At 44.6% G+C, this 25,555-nt stretch overlaps 2 protein-coding genes across 3 annotated transcripts; one reads left to right on the top strand and one right to left on the bottom strand.

Moving 5' to 3' along the window:
- Positions 1 to 3,257: 3,257 nt before the first annotated feature.
- tmem167a (transmembrane protein 167A) lies at positions 3,258 to 6,422 on the bottom strand. The gene is made up of 4 exons (XM_084468362.1): positions 6,372 to 6,422; positions 5,081 to 5,190; positions 4,407 to 4,441; positions 3,258 to 4,015 (listed from the first exon to the last, which is right to left on the bottom strand). Exons 1-4 carry the CDS (start codon positions 6,372 to 6,374, stop codon positions 3,945 to 3,947), a joined length of 219 nt encoding a protein of 72 aa, XP_084324488.1. The 5' UTR covers positions 6,375 to 6,422; the 3' UTR covers positions 3,258 to 3,944.
- Positions 6,423 to 6,528: 106 nt separating this feature from the next.
- On the top strand, positions 6,529 to 24,331 carry LOC311343649 (DNA repair protein XRCC4-like). 2 transcript variants are annotated; one of them, XM_084468564.1, is made up of 7 exons: positions 6,529 to 6,557; positions 9,329 to 9,489; positions 10,270 to 10,475; positions 18,233 to 18,399; positions 19,569 to 19,742; positions 20,283 to 20,362; positions 23,980 to 24,331. In XM_084468564.1, the coding sequence occupies exons 2-7, from the start codon at positions 9,351 to 9,353 to the stop codon at positions 24,105 to 24,107; spliced, it is 894 nt and encodes a 297-aa protein (XP_084324690.1). In that variant the 5' UTR covers positions 6,529 to 6,557; positions 9,329 to 9,350; the 3' UTR covers positions 24,108 to 24,331. The 2 variants fall into 2 exon arrangements, with proteins under 2 accessions (XP_084324690.1, XP_084324689.1); XM_084468563.1 differs by having other exon boundaries at positions 20,277 to 20,362.
- Positions 24,332 to 25,555: the final 1,224 nt, after the last annotated feature.

Raw genomic sequence — 25,555 nt, 5'->3', positions numbered from 1 at the left:
TTTGCTCGTCCATAATGATTTTGCTGAAGCAAAGTTCCTTTCAATCCACATGACTTGATTCGTAGTTGTGCCTAAGCTTTACCTTTACCTTTAACCTTAATCCAAAGTTTGGTCAATTTGGTCAATTTCAGGATTATAAATGAGCATTCTCTCCTGGTGGAAAATGAAACCGAATGGATGAAGGTAGTTAGGCACATGATAACCTGACTGACCATACATATCTGAGTTTACTCCATGGGCGTTGAAGATGGGAAGGCCTATTGTTTTCCCAAGTGAATATTGAAAGGAATTATCAAATCTGTTTGAGACTATTAAAAATTAATGCTCAATGTCTCTGGTGGTGCACTGGCACATACATAATATGATTTGAAATGGAAGAGACTTTAAATTATGTTGCTGAAAAATAAAGTATTCATGAGTAGCACACAAAGGCTGCAACTGCATCCTTAGTGGAATTATTACAATTAGAAGATAAGAGATCACCAGGGTACGTCATGCGTTGCATTATGAATATTCAATGTGGACTAGCCACCGTTAAAAAACACAGCCTTTACTTGACCCTAAACTACCCCCCTTTTGGGTAATGGATGTAAACAATTGTGGCTTATTGGTTCACTGAGGCTTTAAAGGCTATAGTCTTCCTTGCTGTTGATTCAAACCTCAAACTACCATCAACCTTAACTCTCTGGTGTACCCCTGTAGATAGTGATATTTTGAAAGCCTGTGAACGTCTTCATGGTCAAACTTTCTTTGGCCTTTTTTCCACATGTCCTAATTAGGGAGGGATGGATATTATTCACAGTGACAAGAGTAGTATTGTCATCTTAAACACATTCACATATACATATTCACCACAATGTGTGTGGCTCTAAAAAGTCGATTGGGATGCACACAATGTTTGTTAGCACAGGATAGGGTGTTCGACTCCCAGTGGAAAGAAACTGGGTTCAATTCCCAATAACGGCAGACCTGTACCTGTAGGCATGAGATGTGGAACCCCGACCTGATCCTTAACATGTGTCTGCTAAATGACTACAGAGTATCTCCAAGTACTTAATAGTTTACAGAAACATTTGTGATCCTTTTTTTATAAAGGGCCAAAAGATTAAGTTGACATGGAAACATCTTCTGATGCAATAGCAGCCCAGACTGTTTTACAGATTACAGACCCTGTAAAGTCGTCGTTTAAAAGAGGACGAAAGATTTATGCACTGGGTTATACCCTAAGAGCAACATAAGTAAAGGCTCAAGTATTTTGGCTCATCTTAATTCATTACATATGCAATAGTCATTGACCAGAAACATGACAGTACAGTCATGTACAGTCAGAACAGTACATTGTTCATTATTGAAAAGTAGAACCTTCCAGAGTCTGAGATGTCCCCACAAACTCCTGCATGTTCCCTTTGAAGGTGCCATTCACTGTTGGCTCGTAGCACATTTCACAATCAATTTCATTAGCTCTAAGCAGAGGCCCCATGTTTCCTAGAAGCCTGAGATGTCTTAACTGTTCCTGCATCACAGTATTGTGCAATCAGGCACAGTAATGTTTAATGCACTTATAGCCTCAGTCCAGGCCAATGAAGCAACTATGTTTTAATTAGCTATGGCATAAATTATCAATTCAGATTTCATTTGATAATAGTAGTACACATATACTTGATTGAAAATGATCTAAAAAACATTCAGACTACTTCTGTTTGGTACGTGACTTGTATCTCAAGTGATGTAGTTAAACCCAAGCATCTGTTTTGAGGGTTATACAATATCCACCCCCCCCCTCCCCCCCCCCACTCACACTCACACACACACACACGCAAGTTAAAGGTTCAAGTAGGCTGCTTGCTTACCATACTTTAAGCTTGTAAGATCACATTTTATGTAGTCAATTATTTGAAACATAATCTTCTTTGTCTCTTTAAAACAACAGTAATAGGTCTGAAATATTGATTTATTTGCTAAGGCGAGTGTTAAGATGCTACCCAATTACTATTTAGAGTAAAAGTATGTCAAATCACTGCATGCACCCTGCTGTGCCATCTGCTGTGCTAACTGTTCCCTTGTTTAACATGTTTTTGCTACTTAATTATATTTAAACCGTTTTTTTATCTCTATTCCCATTATTGAGGTTTTGTAATGCTGGGTGTATGCTTATTTAAATGATATGAAACTATCGTATACTACGTGATTGACTCCTGAAGAACATTGCGGTTTAATTCTCTGGCCTCCCTGTGTTGGCAGTACTGCAGCAGAGTCCTGGGTGTGTGCATGGAGAGATACAGTGTCACACTGCACAGAGAGACTTTATTTCTCTCTGTGCTTGGTCACTTGGCATCAGATGCGTGTAAATATTGACCGGCCAATAGAAATACATTACCCATGAACCACTAGAGGCTGTTGGTCATTTTAAAAACAAAGTGAATGGTTGTGTGTGTTTCTCTAGGCATTCAGCACCAAATCCACTGGCAGATAGTCTTCTCACACCCTTGTTCAAAAACCGCATGTGACATTGAAATAGGATGAAGATAAATGGTGGAATCAAACTATTGAATTAGAAAATAATAGAGTTTGACCGCTTTCGCTGAGCATCTAACTGCTCTCTGAATAAAGCTTTTCACATATCTGCATGGGAGCAAGACAATAATATCCAAAGCTCAATCTCGCTGAATTATACGTACATTGATTTCACCATCAACAGCCATTGCTCCCTTTCATCCTCACCAAAGACATTAGCTTTGTGGAGCCGCGCCACATCCCTTTAGTCATCCCGTATCTCTTCTCTGGGCGATAGGAGCCGGTGACTACAAGTGTTCTCCTACTCTGTCTCCAGTCCCTGCGTCACCGGTCTGATACGAACAGCCTTACGGGCAGCCTCTGCTTGATGCTTTATCTGAACCAGTACAGGCCAAAATGGACACGCCCAAACAGAGGGATGCAGGCTGTGCGGAATTGATTCAGTCATCATTGATTAAACTATCAACATTTGTTAGTAAGTTAATTAACTTAGTCATTAGTTCTGCAATTCTTGAACTTTTTACGCTTTCAACTTTGTCGTTTCAAGGCTTTTATATTGGTTTAACTGCAGCAAACAATTGAGTCTGTAGAGAGGAGAACAGTGGCAGAAATAAGCCAGCTCTGTCATTCTTTTAGGGCTGAAGAGGAAATACAATAGCACCACCAACTTTAATAATGTGCTGACCAAAGCAGGCTGAAAACCCCTACAAAGATTGTATAGAGAGAAAAGTCAAAGTGGATTTCAAAAGGTTCTTTAATAAATATTGCAAAACTTAATGAAACAAAAAGAAAAAAAAGGATAGGTTTTGAAGCAACAATTGGCCAGCATCACATTTTATGAAAAGATTGTTAACATATTTCTACTTTATCCCAATAATGGAGCTGTCTGATTAAAAAGCAACATCGTTGGCGGGCAAGGTACATTTGGATAATGATAATAATATATTGAGCAATGTGATGTAGATAAAAAAACAAAAACAGTATTTCTCCAATATTGTCATTAAGATTTTACTTTTCCTCAATTATACCGTTAGAATTGAACTGGAGCAATAGTGTCCATCTATTTGGAAAAGTCAAACATTTGAAATCGCTGGACGAGGTGTGCCCCAACATAACAGTGGAGGCACGACCAATGGGGACGTTCTTAAAGAGAAACAACAGAGGAAACATTGGCCCCAACCCCTCAGCTGGTACACTGTATACACATTGTGCACATAAGAATACACACAGGTAGAGCCCCCATTTTGTTCTTCATACAGCTCTTCTCCTCGCACACATTTTTATTTCTCCATGGCAAGGAGGAGGGCGTCTAGATGGACCTCCCTTCTCCATTCATGATATTGAAGTTAAAACCCTGGGAGTTTTTTTTTCTGTCCATGTTATTGTTGTCCGTCATGAATCCAGTCCATTTATCGCACTCTGTGGTCGGGCTACTGCATGAAAAGTATACTAAAAGCCATACCGATGCAAAACGCAGCCACCCAGGGACTCTTCCGTTCACCTGATGCAGAAAAGACATTGACTTTGACCAAGTATTCAAGTGACAAATTTCTAAATAAATTCCACTTGGTGTCTTGAACACAATGGACCATGCATAGAATACAGGCATGAGAACGCCTGTATTCTAAGCATTTCTAGATGCACTGAAGAATCAAAATATATTGTTCTGGCCAAATACCCGATGCAATTCAGCCTGGAGATCAGGCTGGCTGAAGTGATAGGTCTTATTTTTATTTTTTAATAAGAGGCATAACCCCAACAATGCAAAAGTGCATTGGATCTACGCCGCAAAATACAATCATAAGTGATCACTCTCGGGACACAAATTTAATGCCATCAGTGCATCTTATTCTCTAGACACCAGGTCTGGGCAGAGCCAAAACATCACTTACCTATTCTGGCACATTTCCAGAAGATACCTAGAAGCCTGTAAGAAAAAAATAGAGAACAAAAGACCAAGTTATATTAAATCAAGTGTCTAGATAAAGAAGAGATGAATAGTACTGATACGACAGCCTTGGTTTTTATGATAAGAGTTGATGAATGAAAAGATCTTGATGCAACATTACTATAAACAAATATATATTTTATTGTGTTGAATTGGCATGTTTGCCATTCATTTATGTTCTTATATAGTTATGTTCTTATGTTATTACTGCATGTAGAATGTGTGTTTTTTTAGGACCAAGATGTTGCAGTATCATTTAGAAAACTTGTTCATGCTGTTATTATGCATGCTCGTTATTTACTATGTCCTAAAAGTCTACTTGCCTAATATGAGAAAGCATCCCTTGGTACAAAACCATTAAATTGTATATTTAATTAGTCCATCAAGCATGTTGATAGCATTTCAAATTGCACTGTATGATCAGTGTTTGAAAATGAGAGCTTTTGCTTTATTATTTCTAGAAACATTTATGGGACCCCAATTAATTTGTGGTTTCTTTATTATCAATCATTATAAGCAAATAGACCCCAGCCAGTTTGGATATAAAAAATAGAATAGACTTGGTTAGTTATTTTGTTAATTGTGCTTTGAAACATTGCAACATGTGTGGAATCATACCCAGTCTTATGCTTTTCCAACAGTGATGGAGCCATCGCTCTAATGTAGGCACACGTACATATCAGCAGAAGAATCACCGTTAACAGCGACTGGAAGTTGAAAATAGCAGACTGCAAAACAAAAAGGACCCAATGTATTAATGTATCAGGCAATAGTGCTTATTGTTTTGATTGCGTCAGTGATTGGGTTATGGTTAATATAGGCCTGGGCAATAAAACAATAAAATATCGTATCATGATAGACTTTTGATCAATATCAATATAAAACATGTTCAATATCTATATATATATATATATATCGATAAGAGACTGGACCACCGAATATAGCAGCTGGGTTTGTTACACAAACACGGTTCCATACTTCTTTACAATATTTGACTGTTTTTCATTGTTGTGTCGACATTGGAGTATTTATCAATGAAGAACAGTGGAAGGTCGTATTAAGTGTTAAACAGAAGTGTTTAAATCCAGCTTTTTAGGTCATTTAAATGATCAATAGTTATCTATATCAATCAATATGATCAAGTTATATCGTGACATGCACGAATGACACTGATATCAACGATCTGCAACATTGCACTGGTTGCTGTCGGGGAGCTGTATGAACCAAGTCTGCTGTAAGCATAACGTTTGGAGCCTCATCACACACACACACACACACACACACACACACACACACACACACACACACACACACACACACACACACACACACACACACACACACACACACACACACACACACACACACACACACACACACACACACACACACACACACACACACAGCTACGTGGCACGGTACAATCACACCGGACTACGGTGTAACTCGCTCGTCTAAACTGATGCATGTGCATCCATGCACCCATGCGTACAAGCATACGTTTAACTGGATACGGTACCATCGCACAATGTATTTTAATTACAGGTACTTTATTTCTATATATATATATATATATATATATATATATATATATATATATATATATATATGAATGTGAATGTATGAATATATGAATGTATGAATATATGAATGTGTGTGTATATATATATATATATATATACACACACATTCAACAAGCAGTCACAAAGACACAACCACAACTTCAGATCGTTAGCTGACAGTTCTCATTAGCTCCGCGCATTAGCTCCCGGCTATCGTTTTGGTGAAGAAGGAAACCATCCACGACGTCGTGTCGCACATCCCACCCATGCGTCTTTTTACACCCGACTAACTATTCAACAAGCCAAAGTGAATCTTATCTCACGGACGGCAGCGATGATGATCTTACCATTCTTGTTGATAATCAAAGACACATCAACACACCCGTTCTTCTTCCGGCTCTGTGGGGTTACGTACTAGCCACGCGAGTGACGTGTCGGTTTGCGATTGGCTGAGAAAACTAAACAATCGACGCGATACAAAATGTTCCGGACCACTTCCGGACTCTCGCACGCCCTCCACGCAGTGCTGCTGGGTAAGAAGTTCAAGTGGTTTTTTTACTTTACAGTTTGAGACGACACACACTACTATCTTAGCCGACGAATCGACTTGTGAGCGTCTCTGTGGTCACGTTGTATTTATTTCTACTCTTTATACCGCCCGGTTAGAGGTTCCCCCTCCGGTGAAATGGGGCTGCTCAGCATCAGTGGAGGCAGCACCATGAGGCTGAGGGCTGTGTGTTAGTGGTCGCCTCTGCTGCTTTGTTCTCAATTAAAAAGGTTTGATTTTGACAAATTAAATATGCCCCCCTCCACCCCCCCCCCCGCCCCCAGATACAGTACGTTAAATGTTGAAGATATCTGTCCTCCAAAATAACGCTACTGCTAGAATATCCTTTTCCCAGACGTCTGACGTGAGATTTTTATGGTCCGCTTTTGGTTGGCAATTATTGTGGAAGTCCTACACAATTATGTCTCCTTCCTTGCAACAATGCGGCGGCACCAGCATCTTCGTCACATTTAAAACGTGTTTATATTTTAAACATTTACATTTAGACAACATTTAGACAGTTAGACAGTGCTTTACTCCACAGGTCCACAGTGTGTCTTTATTGTTAACAAACCATTAATCTCACATATTAATGGTTGCACCTTGACGCAATAGCCAAGTTGATCAAATTCTTCCAAAACGATTTTCACCTACTACTCATCCTTAGTGGATACTGAAGACATTTAAAAGTGACCAGGTATCTTTCACGTGTTGCTGGAGCTAGGGTAGTGTGCAGAATATGTCAGTACAGAGATCAGCAAAGGTCATTATGGACAGACCCTACAGGCATGTAACACATGTTTTGCTTTTGACAAAATGTATTACTCATATGTCAAAAGCAATCTAGTGTCTTTAGTGTTTGAAATAACCAAAAAATCCCGGACACTCCCGGACAATTTATGTGTGGGAAGTAGATTGTATTCTCTAATTATGGTGTGTGTGTGTGTGTGTGCGTGCGTGTCTTCACCTTTGTGTCACGCACACCTGGACCTCTGTGTGTTGCGCGCATCTAGTGGTTGTAATGGTTCATTGAGCGGTACTGCGTCGCAGAGAGAAAGCCTCCATCTGCCGTTCCTCGCAGTGCGATCTGTTTATTTAATTGGCGTGTACTTCTGCCATTACTGCAGGCAGGTCGTCATCCCTGCAGAGCAGATGCTGCAGTTACTAATGAGTAGCTGGGATCCCTTTTATGAGGTTAAAGTTGACTCCTCAAACCTGTTGCTGATGCTCCTCACTCAGGCCACACCCACCTCCGTTTCTGAAGGACCAGGGGTCAACTTTAATCGGAGGTCCTGTATGTATGTGTGTGTGCGTGTGCGTGTGTGTGTTGCATGCAGGTATGTGTCTTGCCTCTGCAACATCCCTCAGTTTGAATCCTCTTTGACATCTGCTCTGTCATCCCTTTTCTCAGAGAGCCTTTGTACATAAAGGAACCTCCAAGCCACGTAATAAGTTATGGCACGCTCTGCGAAGGGGCCTCATTTTCAGTTTTCAGACATGTCCATTTTGGCCACCTGCCAATTTAGCTGTCCCTTTTCCGTCCGTCTCCCCTCGCGCTGCCCTGTAGTTAGGCCAGGGGGTGGTGTCCGCCTCGCCTCTCACTTGGGCGCGGAGGTGTTCTAATCGCGCGTTCTCCCCGGGACATGTGCAATCAAGTAAAAGTTTTGCTCGCTTCATCATTGTGAACGGGATCGAAAGAGACGGCCGCATGCATGTTGTTTGTTTTTCTGTTTGGGATTGTTCAATCGTTAATCGGATTTCACGGAGTAAAGTCACATTGTGGCTCTCTGCACTTTTGCAGAGGGACGTTAGCGAATTAGCTTAAGCGCAGTACACCCCTAAACAGCTGTTGCTTATCCAGCTTCCCTCTCTACCTCTGACCGTGATGAAATAGGGTGGTTATTGCTGAAACTACTATGGACTCTCGTAGAAGGGCGATTGTAGTTATCTATATATGTGAAAAATAAAGAATCATTTGTCTCAGAGGGGGACACTGAAACAAAGTACATATATAAAAAGTAGATTGAAAAATAAGGATTAAAAGTGGATTGTCAAAAGTCAATATAAAGCCATGTACAAATTCAATTTAATAGAATTCATTTAAGTCAAATAAAAATACCTCCTGGCTTGCTTGCCGATTGATGAAACGTAATTTAATCCTGGTGTTTTCGGGCTAGGTATGACTCGGAGAGTGGAATTATAATTATTTTTCTATAAAATACACATTGCATGTGCACCTTATCCCAAATGGTGTGCACCTTGTCTATCTCCAACTCTTTAATACACGTCGCGTTGAGTCAGGTCAAACTCATCTGTATCGACCTTACACCGGTAACGACTCAAGGGGCTTCACTTGACTGACAAGAGAAGCTCACAAGGAACAGGAAAGGGAAATCCCTCTTTCCAGGAAGGGCTTCCGTTACAGAAGACACTAGGCATGTAGGGAAGAGCGTGTCAATGATTCACATCTTTTCAGGGCATCTCTTGCAGTTTCCTTTTGGAACTAACGAGAACAAAATCAGATACATTTATTTTCACGATAAATCATTTTCTTGTAACGATAAGGCTTCTAATTTGTGCTATTGTCTGTGATTTGCTTCAATAACCTACCTTTTAAAATGTAATTCATGCACATTGTATTGCGCATCATGACCAACATCAACAGCATGTTATCTTGATGGTCATCGGCAGTTTGAGGAAGACCTCATAGGTAATACACACACCGTCTTGAAGGCTAGTGTTTATTTTCTTCTGCAGGTCTGAAGGCCATGGAGAGACAATGAGTGGCACAGTGCTCAAGATCAACGTGGCCTCTCACCCAGACACCCCCTACTTCCTACGGACGGAATGGGCTGTAGACCTGGGTGCTGGCTTTACTCTGGCCCTCAGCGACGGCAGTGCAGCCTGGATAGGCGAAGGTAAGGTAGCTGCAAACCCAGCACACATGCAGCAAACATGCATTGCATGGGTCCACGTGATGTATGAATACAAAAAAGTGTGAGAAAAAAAAGAGTCCTTCAATTTAACAAGAGACCAATTGAAGGTAATAAAGAAAGTCAGTTTATACAGGCTATGGTTGTATTGCAGCATGGCCCGCGATCAACACCATTCACTTTTGGCTCTACCGAGCTGTCATCATGTCTGACAGTCAGCAGGTCTTTACTGTGCAACCACCTGGCTGAACCCCAGCACACAGCTATTGACTCATTAGTTAGTAGAGGGACCACATTGACCTTGTTTCATTCTTTTCTGTTTCGCTTCTGGGCTCCAGCTTACAGGTGTACACGATGGATTCAACTTGTACAAGACCTATCATTGTATGTGTAGCGGTTTCTGTTGACCTTGTAAAGGCATCTGTAGCAAAACCGGGCACACTGGTGCAGCTATTGCCTTCCATCTGCACAGCTGATAGGCAAAGATGTGCTGGCTTTGACAGATATGTGGACACTCGCACAGCAGTTGTCATTTGTGAGCCTCTGTAGAGGCCTCTTTGTTTCTGTGTTTAGCTTAAGTTAATTGGGACCTTCAGCCCTTTGGGAGCAGCTGTGCAACAGCGAATTGCTTGATCCTAACATTTTTGTTGCCGACTGTCTTTGAAGTGTTCACACATTACTGTATAGTTGCATGTTTATGTTTGAGTCTGTAGCCGAAAGCATGTTTTTCCCTGAAGGCTGACCGACTGTGTATTTTTCGTTCAGTTTCCGAGGACGAAGTGACAAGGGAGGCGAGTGACATGGGCGTTGACAGGCAGCGATATGTGGACGATCTTCATCAAGCCCTGGTGCAAGGTGAGGAAAGAAGACGAGGGGGAGGAAGTCGCAAAGCCGAAAAGGACAACTACTCTTTTCACCTCACACCAGATAACTGCCATCTGTCATATGAGAAGACGTGCAAAGGAATTTTGGTAAGCAACCACACAGGTGATGCTATTTTAGGTGGATTTTAATAAGGTGGCTATCTTGTCCTTTATAAAGATGGAGGTGTCGAATTGCCTTCTACCTTATTAATGTTCATTCCACAGCCTACCATATCAAATATTTCAGAAGGTGATTGTGTTGAAGTACTTTGCAATCTGATTCGTAATGATGGGATTTACATTTAGCATTTGAGTAAAACACCCTCGTCACTAAATGATCCTGCCTCTATCTTTTAATTGGGTTCTCCGAGTTCATAATATATATTTTTATATTGGCTACGGCCCCTGAGGTGGCCAATTTGGGTTCTGTTTGTTCGGCTTTTCCTTTCACAGCAAATTACTTTCATATAGTAGCATATACGTAGGTTTAGTTAATTGTTTGCTTGCCCAAATTATAGTGAATCTCTGACTATGTTGACTCATCCCATCCTTATTCCCCAAGGATACATGCATTTCCTAACAACATGCAATAGTGCAGAAAGGAAGTATTTCGCTTTACAGGGGGCTGTTTAAAAGATAAGGTTTACAGTCCCCCCAGTATTATGGTAGGATTGCAGGAAGGTACCCCCAGGCTACTGATAGGAATCTGACAATTTGTTTGCATTGTACTAGTGTTGAACATTATAATTTTCTCCTTTCTTCCAGGCATATGCCACTTTAAATAGAACCCTACTATCTATAATTGAGTAAATCTTCAATTAGTCAGACCCATAACAAATATATTAAACTCTTCACTCTGTTTGAGAGTTCCTAAAATGGAGTCAATCTCCTTGTGCTTCACCCAGATTTATGTTGAATTTCACCAAAAAAGTGGAAGCACGCTATCAGCCCCGGGCTACAGGTCACTGGGGGTCCTGGGACCACGGCATTAGAAAGCGTGGGGGCAGTCTCTCAATGCCAGGGGGTTAGGATCACTGGGATGCCACAAAAGTCCTGATTTATGGCCTGCTCTACCTTGATCAAACAACCCAGGTTTCTTTTTCCCCTTTGGCCAACGGTGAATGCATGTTGGCCATTAAAGTTAAGCCGGTAACAAGATATAACTGAGATATGGACATGCACCTTTTTTTTTTTTTTTTACCATATCGTGGATGAAAGGATGCACAAGTCACAAAAGCCATACTCATTCCTCCTCTGCTATTTAGACGCTAGTGCAATCAAGGAAAAAAAAAAATATATATATATATATATATGTATTAGTTACTCTACCGCTGTCTCACACCTGCTTCCCTTCTCTCCAGGTTTTCCCTCGGCTCTTTTCTTTCCATGCCCCATAGAAACTTAAACAGGCTCTTCCTAGCCAGATAATTTGAGGGTAGAGAAATGAGCAAAATGAGGCAAGCTTCCTTTTAGGGGAAAACTAAATAGAGTGCAGAGACAAACCAGGTGGTGAACTTAACCTGACATTGATATTTTATGAATATGACCCCAGAACGTGTAATGATATGTGTAACTAGGGGTTTCATAGTTAACCTGCTACCTAAGCAGGTATTTAAGACGACCTAGCCAGACTATAACTCCTCCTTAATGTCTGTTTAAGTACTTCTCCACAGGCGCGATTCTAGGTTTCTTAAACATCCGGGGCTCAGTGGGGGGTATCGCGCGATTGCGGGAGGATGAGATAGTTGACGGGGTCTGCCGCGGGATCGCCGCAGACCCCCCCGCAGTCCCTTTATTTTTTAAAAACAAAAATAGATTCGGGGCTATTTCAATTTGATCCGGGGCTTTAGCCCCAAATAAAACAGCCTAGTGACGCCACTGCTTCTCCATCAGAGGGGCAGAAATCAATGCTGTAACTCTGACAAATATAGCACGTTGATCTGCTTTATGCTTACGTTGAAGATAAGAGGCAGAGAATACCCTTTCATTTTGTTATGCTTCAGATCAACGTACTCTGCTCTAGCTCTAGTGATTGTCTGGGTGAGCGTTCCATAAATATATTACCAACGATTAATATCATGCATATTCATTACATACTAGATGAAGGTTTGAATCTTCACACATTCACAGTTGTTTGTTTGTTATTTTGTTCCTTCTTTGCTGCTTTTCAGCCATGTTGGAGGTTTTAAGAAACTTCTTTAATAATTACTTTTTCAATTAATTATTAAGGGAAAACCAACTTTTGATCCTTTGTAAGCTGCTAGATATTGTTATTGCTGCTGGCAGTCATTTTGAATTGGCTGATATCTACAAATGTCCTTTTGTATTTCTCAGTATGAGGCTTCTCACCAGCTCTCAGTCTTCTCTCATCTTTTCTCCATATTCTGTAGCCATATTCTGTTTTCTCTTTTCCTTTTGCAGTTTTGTCAGAAATCACTCATGTCACAGATGTATTGGATGAAATAGAAACAGTGGTATGGTAATGGTTACTCACTGAAGGTCTGCAATATGGGTCCACCGTTGCAGGGTGCTCCCTGCTGTCGGATTTATAGCATGACAAACAGATGTCAGATACAGCATACCGACATTTAGCAACAGGGAGCGTTATACAATCGCCCCATGGGGTACATCAGATAACCCAGCCCACTAAACTTTGCAGAGATGTGTGTGTGTGTGAGATGGAAGGTCTTAAATTGAACTGCCTATCAGTGTACGTGCATTTGATTGGACCACGTTAGCTGTCAGCTGATAGGTGGCACGTGGCTAGAGGGTCCTGCCACAACTAGCTACGCCAATAAAAAATCTAAAGTTTTCATTGTTTGTTTCTTCTGCCTCTGCTTGAAACCTGCCTTTTATTGGTTTGACCCTGCATGTCTTGTCATCCGTCCATTCACCAGCAGATCTGAAGACATATTCTGCATCTCTTAAGTCCGTTCACAGATGCCGTTCATTGTAACCTCTCCAGGCCGTCTTGTTGTAGTTGCTCCTCTTCTAGCTGAGTCCTGTTCAGCAGGCCTCTGGGCTCTGGCTCTCGCTCGATCTCAACAGCGCAGTGTGGTAGCTCTTCTGGTCGTTTCTGCTTGTTTCCACTCAGCTGTACTTCCTCTGCTCTAGTTGTTTTGTTTTTTTCCTTCAGTCTGTATAACTTAACAGTTTGACCTTGCTCTTATTGTCCGTCCATCCCTTCAAACTCTCATCTCCTCAGCCCTCTCTCATCCTGCAGCATGCCCCTTCACTAGCCTTTTTGTTAGACACCTCCCCCATGTTCAGAGTTCAGAGATAAAACACTTCCTCAATAGCATCCTCTTCAACCGGTGGTGTCTCCATGGTGGTCCATCTTCACCGTGCCCGTGTTTGGCCTCTGATCCTTTCATGTTTGTATACTGGATCCATCAATCTGCGTCTGACTACGGCATATTCTTGTTTATCCGAGTTCGGACACTTGATGTGGCTCCACTGGAAATTATTGATGTGGTATGCAGTGTTTTGACCCTACATCGATATTTTTTAAACGTCCTTTTATGTGTGTGTAGTTCTTAACCAATGTGTGTGTGTGTGTGTGTGAGAAAACAGATTTTCATATGACACAAAAGCTCTGTGGTCGCCGTATTGTCCCCCTCTATCGCTCTTGTGGTGGGCTGTGGAAGAGTGTGCCCACCTTCTACGGAAACAAGTGGATTATCAGGGCCGGTCTGTCCCTCTGTCTGCCCACCGTCGCCCCTCACTTCCTGCACGCTATCTGACCACGCCTCTGCACAGAGAGGTCTGGGAAGCAGATGGTGCTTGAGAGAGAGAGAGAGAGAGAGAGAGAGAGAGAGAGAGAGAGAGAGAGAGAGAGAGAGAGAGAGAGAGAGAGAGAGAGAGAGAGAGAGAGAGAGAGAGAGAGAGAGAGAGAGAGAGAGAGAGAGAGAGAGAGAGAGAGAGATCCTTGCTCTATCGCCATAGCCACCTCCCACACAACGCCAAGCTGCTTATCTTTGTGTGTTTCCTACATGCTCAATCGGCATCACGCGTTAAATGACTGATGTTGATATCATACATACATAGCTATGTAGCATATAGTCTATAGAGGCGATAAAATGATGACACATGCTCGTATTTGAATAAGAATTAGGCAAAGCTGTAGCCGTGTTATTACAAGAATATCTGGTGATCCCATGGGATGGAAAGTTCACCCGAGGACACAGCAGAGGGAGGGAGGGGGGGCTGATACGGAGAGCTTTGTTTCCAGTGGTTATGGTAATATTACTGGGGGATGGAGGGTCCTTCTGACTTTCCCTTCCACACCTACATTTAGACACAAACAAACAAACACACACACACAGACACATAGACAAACCTTTGGCACCGCGCCGTCAACTGATACCCATCAGATACTATATTTAGCCGGCCTGTTCTCATCTCATTGCTTAAAAAAAAAATCTGTTATTATCATTCATTAGAGTTGCTGTATGATGTCCACCCATGTCTCTCTCCACCTGTGGGTGGGCGCGCGTGTGGGTGCCAGCGGTCCACAGTAGTCCTGCATGAGGACATGGCACGCTCGGGCCAGTCATGCCATCATGACCTCCCACAGGCTGGCAGCCGCCGGCTCACACACACACACACACACACACACACAGCCCTCTGACCTTTGGGCTTGTATCACTTCCACACAGGAGGAAGGCGGGGGATTGTCACCGTCTGGAAACTCTGCCCCGGCCCACCGTTGTTTTCCACAGCGCCGCATCTCGCCATGTCGTCTTGTCACGTTGCCTCGATTGTCTGTTGGGGTGAAATCTGGCTGTGGCTCGTCCTCCGTTTGGCTCTCGCAAGTGAAAAAAAAACGCAAGAGGAACGCAAGATGATTGCCATCAATGGCTTCTGTCCATTTTTTTAGGATTTAATCAAAATGATCAAATAAAAAGGAACCCCCTGATAATCGTCGATAGTCGGTGAGAGGGGGTGGGGTGGGGGGGGGGGCGGGGTGATCTCGGCGGAAGTTGGCTCTGATTGACATGTAGTGCGGGGGCAGGGTCTCAAGAAAGGCTGTTTTGCCTCCCCCCGCAGAGTTGAGAGGGAAAACATTTGATGGTACTCTGATATTATCGGGCCTGACTCCCGACTCGCTGGGGGTGACTGAGACCGGAGTCTGCCATAACAGCGGCAACGGCCAATATGGAGAAGACAACATCCTGTTTCTCCTAGCGGATTGGATTCAAATGTTGACAATCAGACGTAAACCTGTGATTTTCTTCCTTTGTCATTTTAAATCACTTAAACTTCTGCTTCACTATTCACCAGATCAACACGGTCCTTTTGTCTAAACTGCGGAAAACGCAGGCGGGAAAGGGTGCTTGTTTCAGTAGAGATGACGGCGCCATTCCTTAAAGACGGATCGATAATAATAAAATAATAATATTCAAACATCCCTCACGGACCTCATTCCCCCGTCTACGTGAGTAGATGTGTTCACCGCCAGATTTGCCGGCGTTTTGCAGAGAAGGCGCTGGATAATCAGTCAGTGGATGTCATGTGTCTACCCCCTACCCGGAATGCCTCCGGTCGCCGAGTGTGGACCACACTAGGTGGTGGTCCACGCCTGACCGCATCGCGTGTGTGTGTTGCTGAAGGCCGGCCCCCCGACTTGGAAGAAGTCCCTTTCTGGGCAAACAGCCTCGACGGGGGGGACCAAAGAGAGGCCCAGGAATGTAGAGGAACAGACCCGTGTGTGTGCGGACAGCCCTGGCCCTGCCACAACGTTACTGCATAGACTCTGGGCTCTCATCACAGTGGGGGCTGGCACTGTCTTATTATTATAATGCCGCAGATTTACGTTAAAATAAAAGTGTGTAAATGGTAGGGGTTTGGTAGCTCGCTGTTCAAAGGCCTTACATTATCCCTGCATGAGATGATTCATGACTGAACGACATTCTCCATGACGTTGACGTGCAGCAGGAGATAACAGAGTAGGCGTGTTGAGAAAAATGGGGGGAGGGGGATGATGAGGCGAGATCAAAGCTTGCCACGTGCTTGACTTACTGTAACTGTCAAAGTGTATAAGATACACGCATGCACAAGGTGGGGTGGACATAACTCAAAAGTGCGTTGAGTGATGGCGCCGTCACTCACTGTCCCACTCTTGCACTCATGCCGAGCTAGACGAGAACCACGCTGTGTGGACTTGAGTCACGTATCTCTGTGTGCTTTAAACCATCTAAAAGAAAGGCCTTGATTCACGACGCCTCTGCTATGAGGGCTGTCCGCACTGGTCTGCTCCCTCCGTGCGGTCCCTCCAGCTGTATCGTGTCTCCGGAGTTCAGGGAGCCAGCCCCTCTGGATTCTAGGAAGCGCACTGAGTCACTGCTGGTGCCCACTGGACACCTGCACTGGATCACTGTGACAAACCTCCATTCTGCCGTGGATGTTTATGAGACCCTGGGAAGCGTCTTTTTCCTAGGTTCTGGGTGGTCTCCTCAGTGTCCTTTTTTCCATTAGAACAACTCAAATAAAATGTTATTTATATATATATATATATATATATATATATATATATATAAATATATATATATAAAAATATATCATTTGGATTAGTTCTTTCTGTATATTAATGGCATCAGACCACATCATTGCCCTTATCACTTCCCGGCTATTTCCACGGATGTTTGGAAACACCTACGCTGCCGGCGGGCGACAGGGACATAGATTGTCCGATGTTAGCAGCCCAGCGGATTGGATCGCATTATCAGCACCATCTGGCCGCCTGCGTTCACTGTGTGCCAACTGCCTTAGTATGCATTTGAGCGTTGTTATTTAAGAAGCCAGAGGCTAGAACAATACACTAATTCTATTGTTTTGTCTAGGATGTTTAATGCATAATATGTAGTTGAAACAACAACAATATATGGCTCGTAATACAACCATGGGCTGTGTCCCATTACATGTGACAGATGAATAGATGGAGCCATATATAAGAGACCTTGATTTACGAAGAGATCAGGAAGAGGTAGAGGGAGTCGAAAGAGAGCGGGAGGGAGGGAGGGAGGGAGGGGATAGGAAGCGAAATAGAGAGAGAGAGAGAGAGAGAGAGAGAGAGAGAGAGAGGGGGGATGGAGGGGATAGGGAGTGAAAGAGAGGGAGGGGAGAGGGAGGGATGGAGGGGATAGGGAGTGAAAGAGAGGGAGGGACGGACGGAGGGAGGGGAGAGGGAGCAAGACTGGGGCTCGGTGAGTGTCCACTCATGGTAGCGTGTTCAGGCTGCAGAGGCAACAGCTGTCTGGCCTGCCAGGACAGCGTCCCGCCTGGACAAAAATGACAAGTATTTTGTGACAGTGTTTGAAGGTGGCTGCTTTTATGGCAGCGGGTCGGCGACCCCAAGCGCAGCAGCCCCGCAAAGGTTTAGCACTTGACCACCTTCTGGTTTCCCAGGGCACTATCTGTCTGTCTGTCTGTCTGTCTAGTGTGTGTGTGTGTGTGTGTGGGAGGGGGTGGGGGTGGGTGGGAGGGTGGGAGGAGAGAGCTGACAGCAGAAGAAAGCGCCTTGTCAACGGTCTCCAAGAGCAACGTTGAAACAAATATTGCACAACGCTGTCAATGAACTGTAGTAGTTCATCGTCTGAACTATAATAACAATTTACTGTGATATCGAAAGTATCAAATCACAGAATTCATTTATTTTTTTTGTATTGTATTTCAACTGTTAAACTGCTTAGAAAGCGTGTAATAGTGCTAACTGCATAATGTGCATTGTAATCCCTTAGGTACACCATTGTGCATAGCTGTTAAATGTGTGTGTGTGTGTGTGTGTGTGTGTGTGTGTGTGTGTGTGTGTGTGTGTGTGTGTGTGTGTGCGCGTGCATGTGCGTGCGTGTGTGTGTGTTGTAAAGATACCACTAGGCTCTGTTGAGCTGCAGCCCGCCCCGGACCCTCTGGAACTGAACCAGGAGCTGATTGGCCAGACCCTGCGGCAAGGCACTGAGCTGGGCCTGTTGAACACCAAGCTGCGGGAGGAGAACCGCCAACTCAAACGCGAGCACCAGCGCATCCTCCGAGAGTAAGGCTGGCTTTACACGACAACGATCTGAACACAAACCGCACAAGTGGCGTTGCGTTCCCACTTTTCATTCTGCGTTTAGACGAGCGTCTTTGGGTGGAAATCTGCGTGCACACGGTGACGCAAATGTGTGTGAAATCCGACATGTTTGTTGTTGTGGTTTGCCTGTGCTGCACATGGACGTGACAAACGCGTACGGGACGAGAGCCAGCGTGAGCAGCTCAGAGCACACTTTTGCCTTGTTAACCCTTTAGACGGAAACGCAACGGTGGAGCGTTTTTAAGATTTCCACTCTGGAGGGTGGGTTCATTTTTTTGCGTTTTTAAGCCCCCGAAAACGCTGTCGCCGTCTAAACGAAAGGCACCCGGGAGCGTTGTTGTGTAAAGCCAGCCTAAGATCACAAAGATAAATCACATTCAGAACACATAATGATAGTATATTACTGGCTATATTATTATTAGAAGAAATAGAACCGTCTAGAAACATCCTCAACATTTAGAAAACATATATTTATTACTGACTATAGTATATTATTAGAAGAAACACAAACCTTTCTGCTCTTAAAGGAGAGAAACCATCTGCTGAACACGACTGTTCAGTCATCAATTCTAGTCGTGTTTTTATGTTTGTTTTTCCCCAAACAGTGGCCTGTTTCTTTTTCCCTTGGCCTAATTAGCTGTGAGGAACAGTAATCAATCACCCGGCATAACGGCCCGACTAGTGGCCAACTGGAGAGGATCAGGCGACCCACCCTGGCCTCCGCATCACTGATGTTTACTCCTGCATTACATTACCTCTAGATTCTATGAACCACTCATTTCGTCGTCATTGACCATGACTTTCAAACTGGAACTTGGGTTTTATTGTTCGTCTACTGTTTCCTTCAGGCAAACGTATGCTTGTGAAATCCATTAGTGTAGCAATAGAAATAACGAAATTCATATCTGTTTGGGATTTGGTCTTCTTATATTGAGAAACAACTCAACAATTATCTCTACGTTGGGAATGCTTGAGGGTGAGTTTGAGTGTGTGTGTGTGTGTCTGTTTATTTGTGTGTATTTCTGTATGTGTGTGTGTGTGTAAACATGTGCCTGTGTATGGCAGTGGGGTAGCAGACAGGGCCGCGAGGCTGATGCGCGTGTGTCCGTGCGTGCGTTCGCTCTGAGCAGATTGGGGCAGCACGTCCAACACAAGGAGGCGACGGAGCGGAAGCTCTACTCCCGCTTCGTCGCGGTGCTGAACGAAAAGAAGGCCAAGATCCGAGGCCTGCGGGACGCCGTCCGTCAGCTCCAGCGCGCTGCACACAGCGACGACGAGGAGGACGAGGACAAGGGGGAGCAAAGGTCAGCGCGAAGCGCCTCCTCCGCCGATGTCAGCCGTGACTATCGTCTTTGTGGTACAGCTGTGGTACAGCTGCTTTCTGTATCGATACCGACCATTTTGAGCTCGGTGTCGACTTCAAAATGGCTTTGGCTGAAGTGAAAGTGTCCTGGCTGCAGGGAGCCGAGGGTGTGATGGCTTGTAGTCCATCTACCATCCACCCTGTGCTATAAAAAAAGAACGTCATTTGTAAAACTGATGATTTTCAGCCCCACCATTTAAAGATAGCATTTCTCTCAAATGTTTTGGGCTTCCTTGTTATTTGCATTTGTTAATAGTCTTATAACGCAGTCTCCAAATTAAACAAATGTGTTTTTTGATTCCATTAGCTGATGGACATTTTTGCTTGTTGCGACACACTTGGAAACTCTAGTAGAGGATCATGTTTGACGCCGGTTCACCCGTTGCACAAGCTGAATTATGTCCCGATGAGTTCTGCTCTGTGTGTTAATGCCGGCTTTGTGTGTTTGTCAAACCATCTTTCCGTTTCCACCCAGCAACAGAGACGACGAAGGCGTCAGTAGGGAAGAAGAGACGAGTCAAAGGATCGCGCCATCTCAGCAGCCAACCATACTCATCACAGGTGTGTGTGTGTGTGTGTGTGTGTGTGTGTGTGTGTCTCTCTCTCTCTCTGTGTGTCTATGTATGTGTGTCTTTTTTTTAAAATATTTATATGGCTTATATTCATAGCAGTGATTGCTTCTTAGAACCCAATTGCAAACCGGACCATTGAACCGGTCTGAACCCGCCGCACGGCACAAAGACAACGGCAGCATCGGGTGCTGACTCTCCGAGTGAGCTGCGTGTTCGCTGCAGGTTTCTGGCCCCCTTGGGCCGTGTTCCTGTGTCAGCAGAGCTGTCGTACTGTTGTTACGACAGAGCACTCGCCATGTGCGCAATCACCCCCCCCCCCTCCCCTGCCATGTGCGCAATCACCCCCCCCCCCCCCTGCCATGTGCGTAACACACACGTAGCAGGGCGGGGGGAAGCGGGGTGTGAGGCAGCCCGTCCGAGTCGCTCCATCTGGGTCCTGATGTGACTCAGAGTGAGGTGGAGTGACGCGGACCACGTCCTCGCAAGACCCGTGACTCTACTCTAGTCCCCGGCCGCGTTACACTCTGCTCACGTTAAAAACAAGCACACAATCATAGAGGGACAGAAGGTGTCAACACACAAACAAACACAGAAAACACACACACACACACACACACACACATACACAATGTGCTGTACCCCGAGGGGGGGGCGGGGGGGTCCTGGGTCCTGGGTCCGGGGTTTCTGGGAAACACACACCACGCCGTCATGAGTCATGAACCCACCCAGTGAGGTCCTCCCTGATTGTTTCAGCCCGGCGAGGCATTGAGGTGGTCCCACCCCCCCCTCACCCCACCCCACCCCCTCTTCCTGCATCAAGGGGGTGCGCAGGCGCGATTTCACGACTGCTGATTCATGCCCCCCCCCCCCCCCCATCTGGAACCCCCGGCCAGCCCCTACAGTACGGCCGCAATCTGCTGGGGTAACCATGTTGGCTCCCTTCTCAATGGCTTCGCCTGTGTGCTCGCCAGAAGGCTGCACCCCAAAAGACTCATTATGTTGCAGCAACGCACTGACGTCGAAAGCGAGTTGCATCAGGAGGTCTGGATTAACGTGTAACAGCTTTTACTTTGGGGCTTTTGTTTTTGAGTCTCACACAGTTTCAGTTGCTCTAGCTTTTCCCTTGCCCCTACCCCCCTCCCCCCCTCCCCCCCCCCACGCCTCTCTCTCCCGGTTCTCTCCCTATCTCTCTGTCCTCCCCCACCCCCCCAATCACGCCCTGACCCCTCTGGTTCCCCGGGCTCTGGAGAAGATGGATGACGGGTAGTTCGGGGTTGAGCTCAGGGCCCTGGCCTGAGCTCTGTGCTCTTCTGGCCAGATGCTCTGCTACAGTGCTGACTGGTGGCCTTTTTCGTCGGCCCTGTCGTCGTTAACGACGCCGCGGTGCTATAGTGCTCTTGATATTCATGTAATTGGTCATATCTCCCCGGCCCCAAAGCCCACTCTGTCGTCTCGAGGCTATGCCTAAAGGAGCAAGTCTAGACACGTAGGCCTACTTTATTTTTTGACCTGCTGGCTCTCTCTTAATATATATTCCTGCAGCTTGCTACGAGGACTTTCACGAGAAACCGCTTTCTCCATCCTCAAAGAGACCGCAATTTATTGTGCAGCCTTAATATCTGTTTAGGATTGAATTAGCTTTTTATGGTAGGTCCTATTTTTATTAGTACACCTTTATAGTTTCAATGTCTTTCTGTTTTTTTTTTATTTTTAGAAAGAACGTCGGGTGGAACCAGTCCGTATATCAGGCCGTATGGTTTTATAATTTTTACGGACATATTTGACCCGAGTTGACCCTCCCGCCCCCAGGCTGTTTTCATATCGACAGGCCTGGAAATAAATAATAATTACAGGGCAAAAGGACGAACAAAAGAAAGAGAGAAAAAAAAGAAAGCGTTCAACCTTTGACCTTTCCCTCCGGGCCAAGCGTCTGACGTGGGACGCGGGAAACGCATCCGTCACACGGGGGAACTCGAGTATTAACTCTGCTAATACTACTGCTAAATACTGCTGATACTACTGATAACGTTACTGCTATTACCACAACGCGTGATAATGTTGCCTCCTGCTTCCTACTTACCGCTCACGACTGCTACTGATACTATACTGCTGACTCTACCACTATTAATTATAGTGTGTCTATTAACCCCACCTGATGCGACATATTACAAATGGCACTGCTTATACCGCTGCTACTACATTACCAGTTACTATCACGCTTCATTTTAAACTATATTCAGATCCATTCAAAAGACGATGGGTTTTCACCCCTGGGGCGTAAAGTGCTTTCAGATGACCTGATTGGTCATCACAGGGATAACGTGACAAAAGCTTCATCTACCGTTGTGCAGCGGCTCAGGTTGTAAACTGGTTCGCTCTCGCTGGGGGAATCCCTTGAATAACATTGCGTTGCTTTGGTGGCAGAGTGGATCCCTGTGTGCCAGGGAGGACAGAGGGAATGTGTTTGAGATGCTGGTGCATTGCATGAGTCAGGCCCTTGTACAGATCAGAGCATGAACAAAAATCGTCAGACAATGAGCGAGTGGTCTGAAAAAAACCCAAGTATGTAAATGATTCTTGTGTTTTTGGTTGTGGTCGAGGGAAGAGGCTGAGTGTGGGTCAACCCTCAGACAGCCCGGATTGATGGAGAGTGGGACGGATGGATCTATGACGTCTGTAACTACGCGAGCGGTGGTGTGACTTGAGGGAATGGGAAACGTACGGGAGGGCGCATCAAAAGCTTTGGGATGAAGTAGTTAAAAAGTAGAATTTTTTTTTTTTGTTTAACCTTTAAAGGCTTACATCGTATCACTTGAATACATCCGCAACCTGCTGTTGCACTCCGACTCTCCCAATCAGGTAAGTGGGATGTCTGCAGCCAAAAAAACCGTCAGCCTTGCCCCTTCAGGGCGTTCGTCTAGCGTTCACCTCTGTGTCCGCTTCGTTCTTGAATCTGTAAGGCTGGCAGCGGCGCCGGACCACTGCGGTGTGAGGCTCTCTGTCTATCTGGACATATTTGTGACCTGGTTTGTTTCCTGTCTAGTAGCTGTACCGAGGTGTTTGGCTGTGATGGTGTGGAATGTGGTCTGTATCTACAGATGAGGCCCACAGGGCAGTGGCGATGATGGGTCTGTTGGGGGTCACCAGAGGTTATCTGATGTATAATCTGTCATAAAATCTGCCACACATTGCTGAGGGACAACCTATTGCGGGGGAGGAATTCTGGTGGTGTTGCACAAAGTTGACCTGTTGATGAAAGACACTCAAAAGAGCAGATTAAGGATAGGATGTTCCATGAGCTTGCTGACAGAAGTTGATCGAGATATATGGCGACTTGCCACGACATCTGGTACTTCAATAAATCAATAAAAAGGATACTGCAAGTGTTGACTCAATTGGGTGTAGTACATCCTGGCAATAGGTTTTAAACAACAGAAATAACGACAAACAAGACTAACATCTAACATCTGAGTTGAGTTGTTAATTTATTAGTATTGAATTGAGTCTGGTTTTCTCTCTCCCTTGTTCTCCATCTCTGCAATTCACTCTCTGTCTGCCTTTCCCTCTCTCTGCGTCTCTCTGTCTGTCTGCCTGTCTGATGTGCAGGGCGTGATCTGGTGTGTGGTGGTGTACCCATGGATCAGAGCGTCCCCAGAGACCATGCCTCTGCCCCCACGAGGAAGCGCAGATTGCTTGGCGTCCAGAGTCAGGAGTCTTCCTCTGACCAGGAGTAGAGGCGACCGGTGCTCACGTCAAACACACACAATCACAACATCAACACATCAACACAGAGTACGGGGCGTCAGACTTGTTCTTTAGGTTTTTATTTAATGTTGTTTTTGATATAATGTGATTATTCTCACTCATTGTTCAATATAACATTTGATAATGCATAAAAGTGAATGTAATGGGGAACATGTTTTCAAATGTTGACAGTGAACGTGTGAGTGAGTTGTCTGCCCCATGTGTTTTCAATTTCGATGTATTGCAATAAAATCGTATTTTATGAAGTGATTTCAACAGTGACATTATTGAGGTTGTTAACAGTTGCAGTTGATCTGGAATCTTTGCGCGTGCGCGCATCTCTGCATGTTTGCGCGTGCGTGCGTCTGCATGTCTGCGCCTGCAAACATGCAGACGCACAACACACAATTATATCTGGATTCTCAGACTGTTGCCTTTTTTAGGACTGGTTATTTAAATGACCTGCGGTGAATCATCAAAGCTAATCCTTCTCAAGAGGAAGTCAACTTGATACCTGTAATCTATTGGAAGCAAAAAAAGTAGGATTTAAAAGGGCTGTTCTGCAGTCACCAATATATATTTCTAAAGACAACTTGAAAGGGAAATATATTACCTTGTCATCCATTTCAAGCAGATTAGCTGACTTTGACTGTGAGGTCTTGCAAGAGACTGGAACCATAACTTAGTATCCATAACAGCTTATCTACTTATCTTTATTAATCCAAACTAATTCACTCCACCTTTTAACAGAGAAAAATAAATTCTGAACATAAATTATAAAATAGTTATTTTTCTTGTAATATATATTGTGACATTTCTTCTCATCGCTCTTGCTAATTATTTGTCCTAAGAGCCTCGTAAAATTTCCCCACACTGACAAAGCCAAGACGGTCATCCGTGCTACATGGAAACACCTATTGCATCGTTGCACTAGGTGTTGGCCAGAAGACCTACAGCTTGAACTTCCACCCTTGACCTGGCACTTGTAACATTTGTTGTAGTCTGTTGATTCCCCAGCTCCTGGTGAGGGAATACGCAGTGCGGTTAGTTCTGCTCCGGTTAGTTCTGAGTCCTCTCTTCAACCACCTTTTCACTGTCACCGCTTTATTTTTCGATTTGGTTCTCAGCGTTAAATGTATCATCTCCCGTTGTCCCACCCCACCCATGTCCTCCACCGATGGAGGAGGTCCAGGTGTCATCATGTGCATGATTAAAGCCTTAGTCAGTGCCGCATGAATAGGAGGTCCTGTTGAGGAGTATCCAGCAGGGGAACGTTAACCCCTGGTCCAAATACACCCAGCAACAACAGAGCAACCGTCTCCTGGAGGATTACTCACATTCTGATGCCAGACTTTAGCTCACAACATCAAACCCATTCGACCAGCAAATGCTGCTTCCTACCAACTGATCTGTCAACTGGTTTCCTAGCTGCAAAAAT

This window comes from Micromesistius poutassou (assembly GCF_964030765.1).
Source record: "Micromesistius poutassou genome assembly, chromosome: 5".
NCBI classification, from domain to species: Eukaryota; Metazoa; Chordata; class Actinopteri; order Gadiformes; family Gadidae; genus Micromesistius; species Micromesistius poutassou.
Note: the sequence above shows the minus strand (reverse complement) of the source record. Positions and strands in the feature narration are given on the sequence as shown.

What these genes read in the sequence shown, in the direction of transcription:
- tmem167a (XM_084468362.1), bottom strand. An exon ending in TTGGAAAAGCATAAGACTGG is followed by an intron (nt 4,442 to 5,080) that starts GTATGATTCCAC and finishes TTTTTCTTACAG; the next exon opens with GCTTCTAGGTATCTTCTGGA. An exon ending in CTGGAAATGTGCCAGAATAG is followed by an intron (nt 4,016 to 4,406) that starts GTAAGTGATGTT and finishes TTTCTGCATCAG; the next exon opens with GTGAACGGAAGAGTCCCTGG.
- LOC311343649 (XM_084468563.1), top strand. Translation starts at nt 9,351, where the DNA reads ATGAGTGGCACAGTGCTCAAGATCAACGTGGCCTCTCACCCAGACACC. An exon ending in AGACGTGCAAAGGAATTTTG is followed by an intron (nt 10,476 to 18,232) that starts GTAAGCAACCAC and finishes TGTGTTGTAAAG; the next exon opens with ATACCACTAGGCTCTGTTGA. An exon ending in CACCAGCGCATCCTCCGAGA is followed by an intron (nt 18,400 to 19,568) that starts GTAAGGCTGGCT and finishes CGCTCTGAGCAG; the next exon opens with ATTGGGGCAGCACGTCCAAC.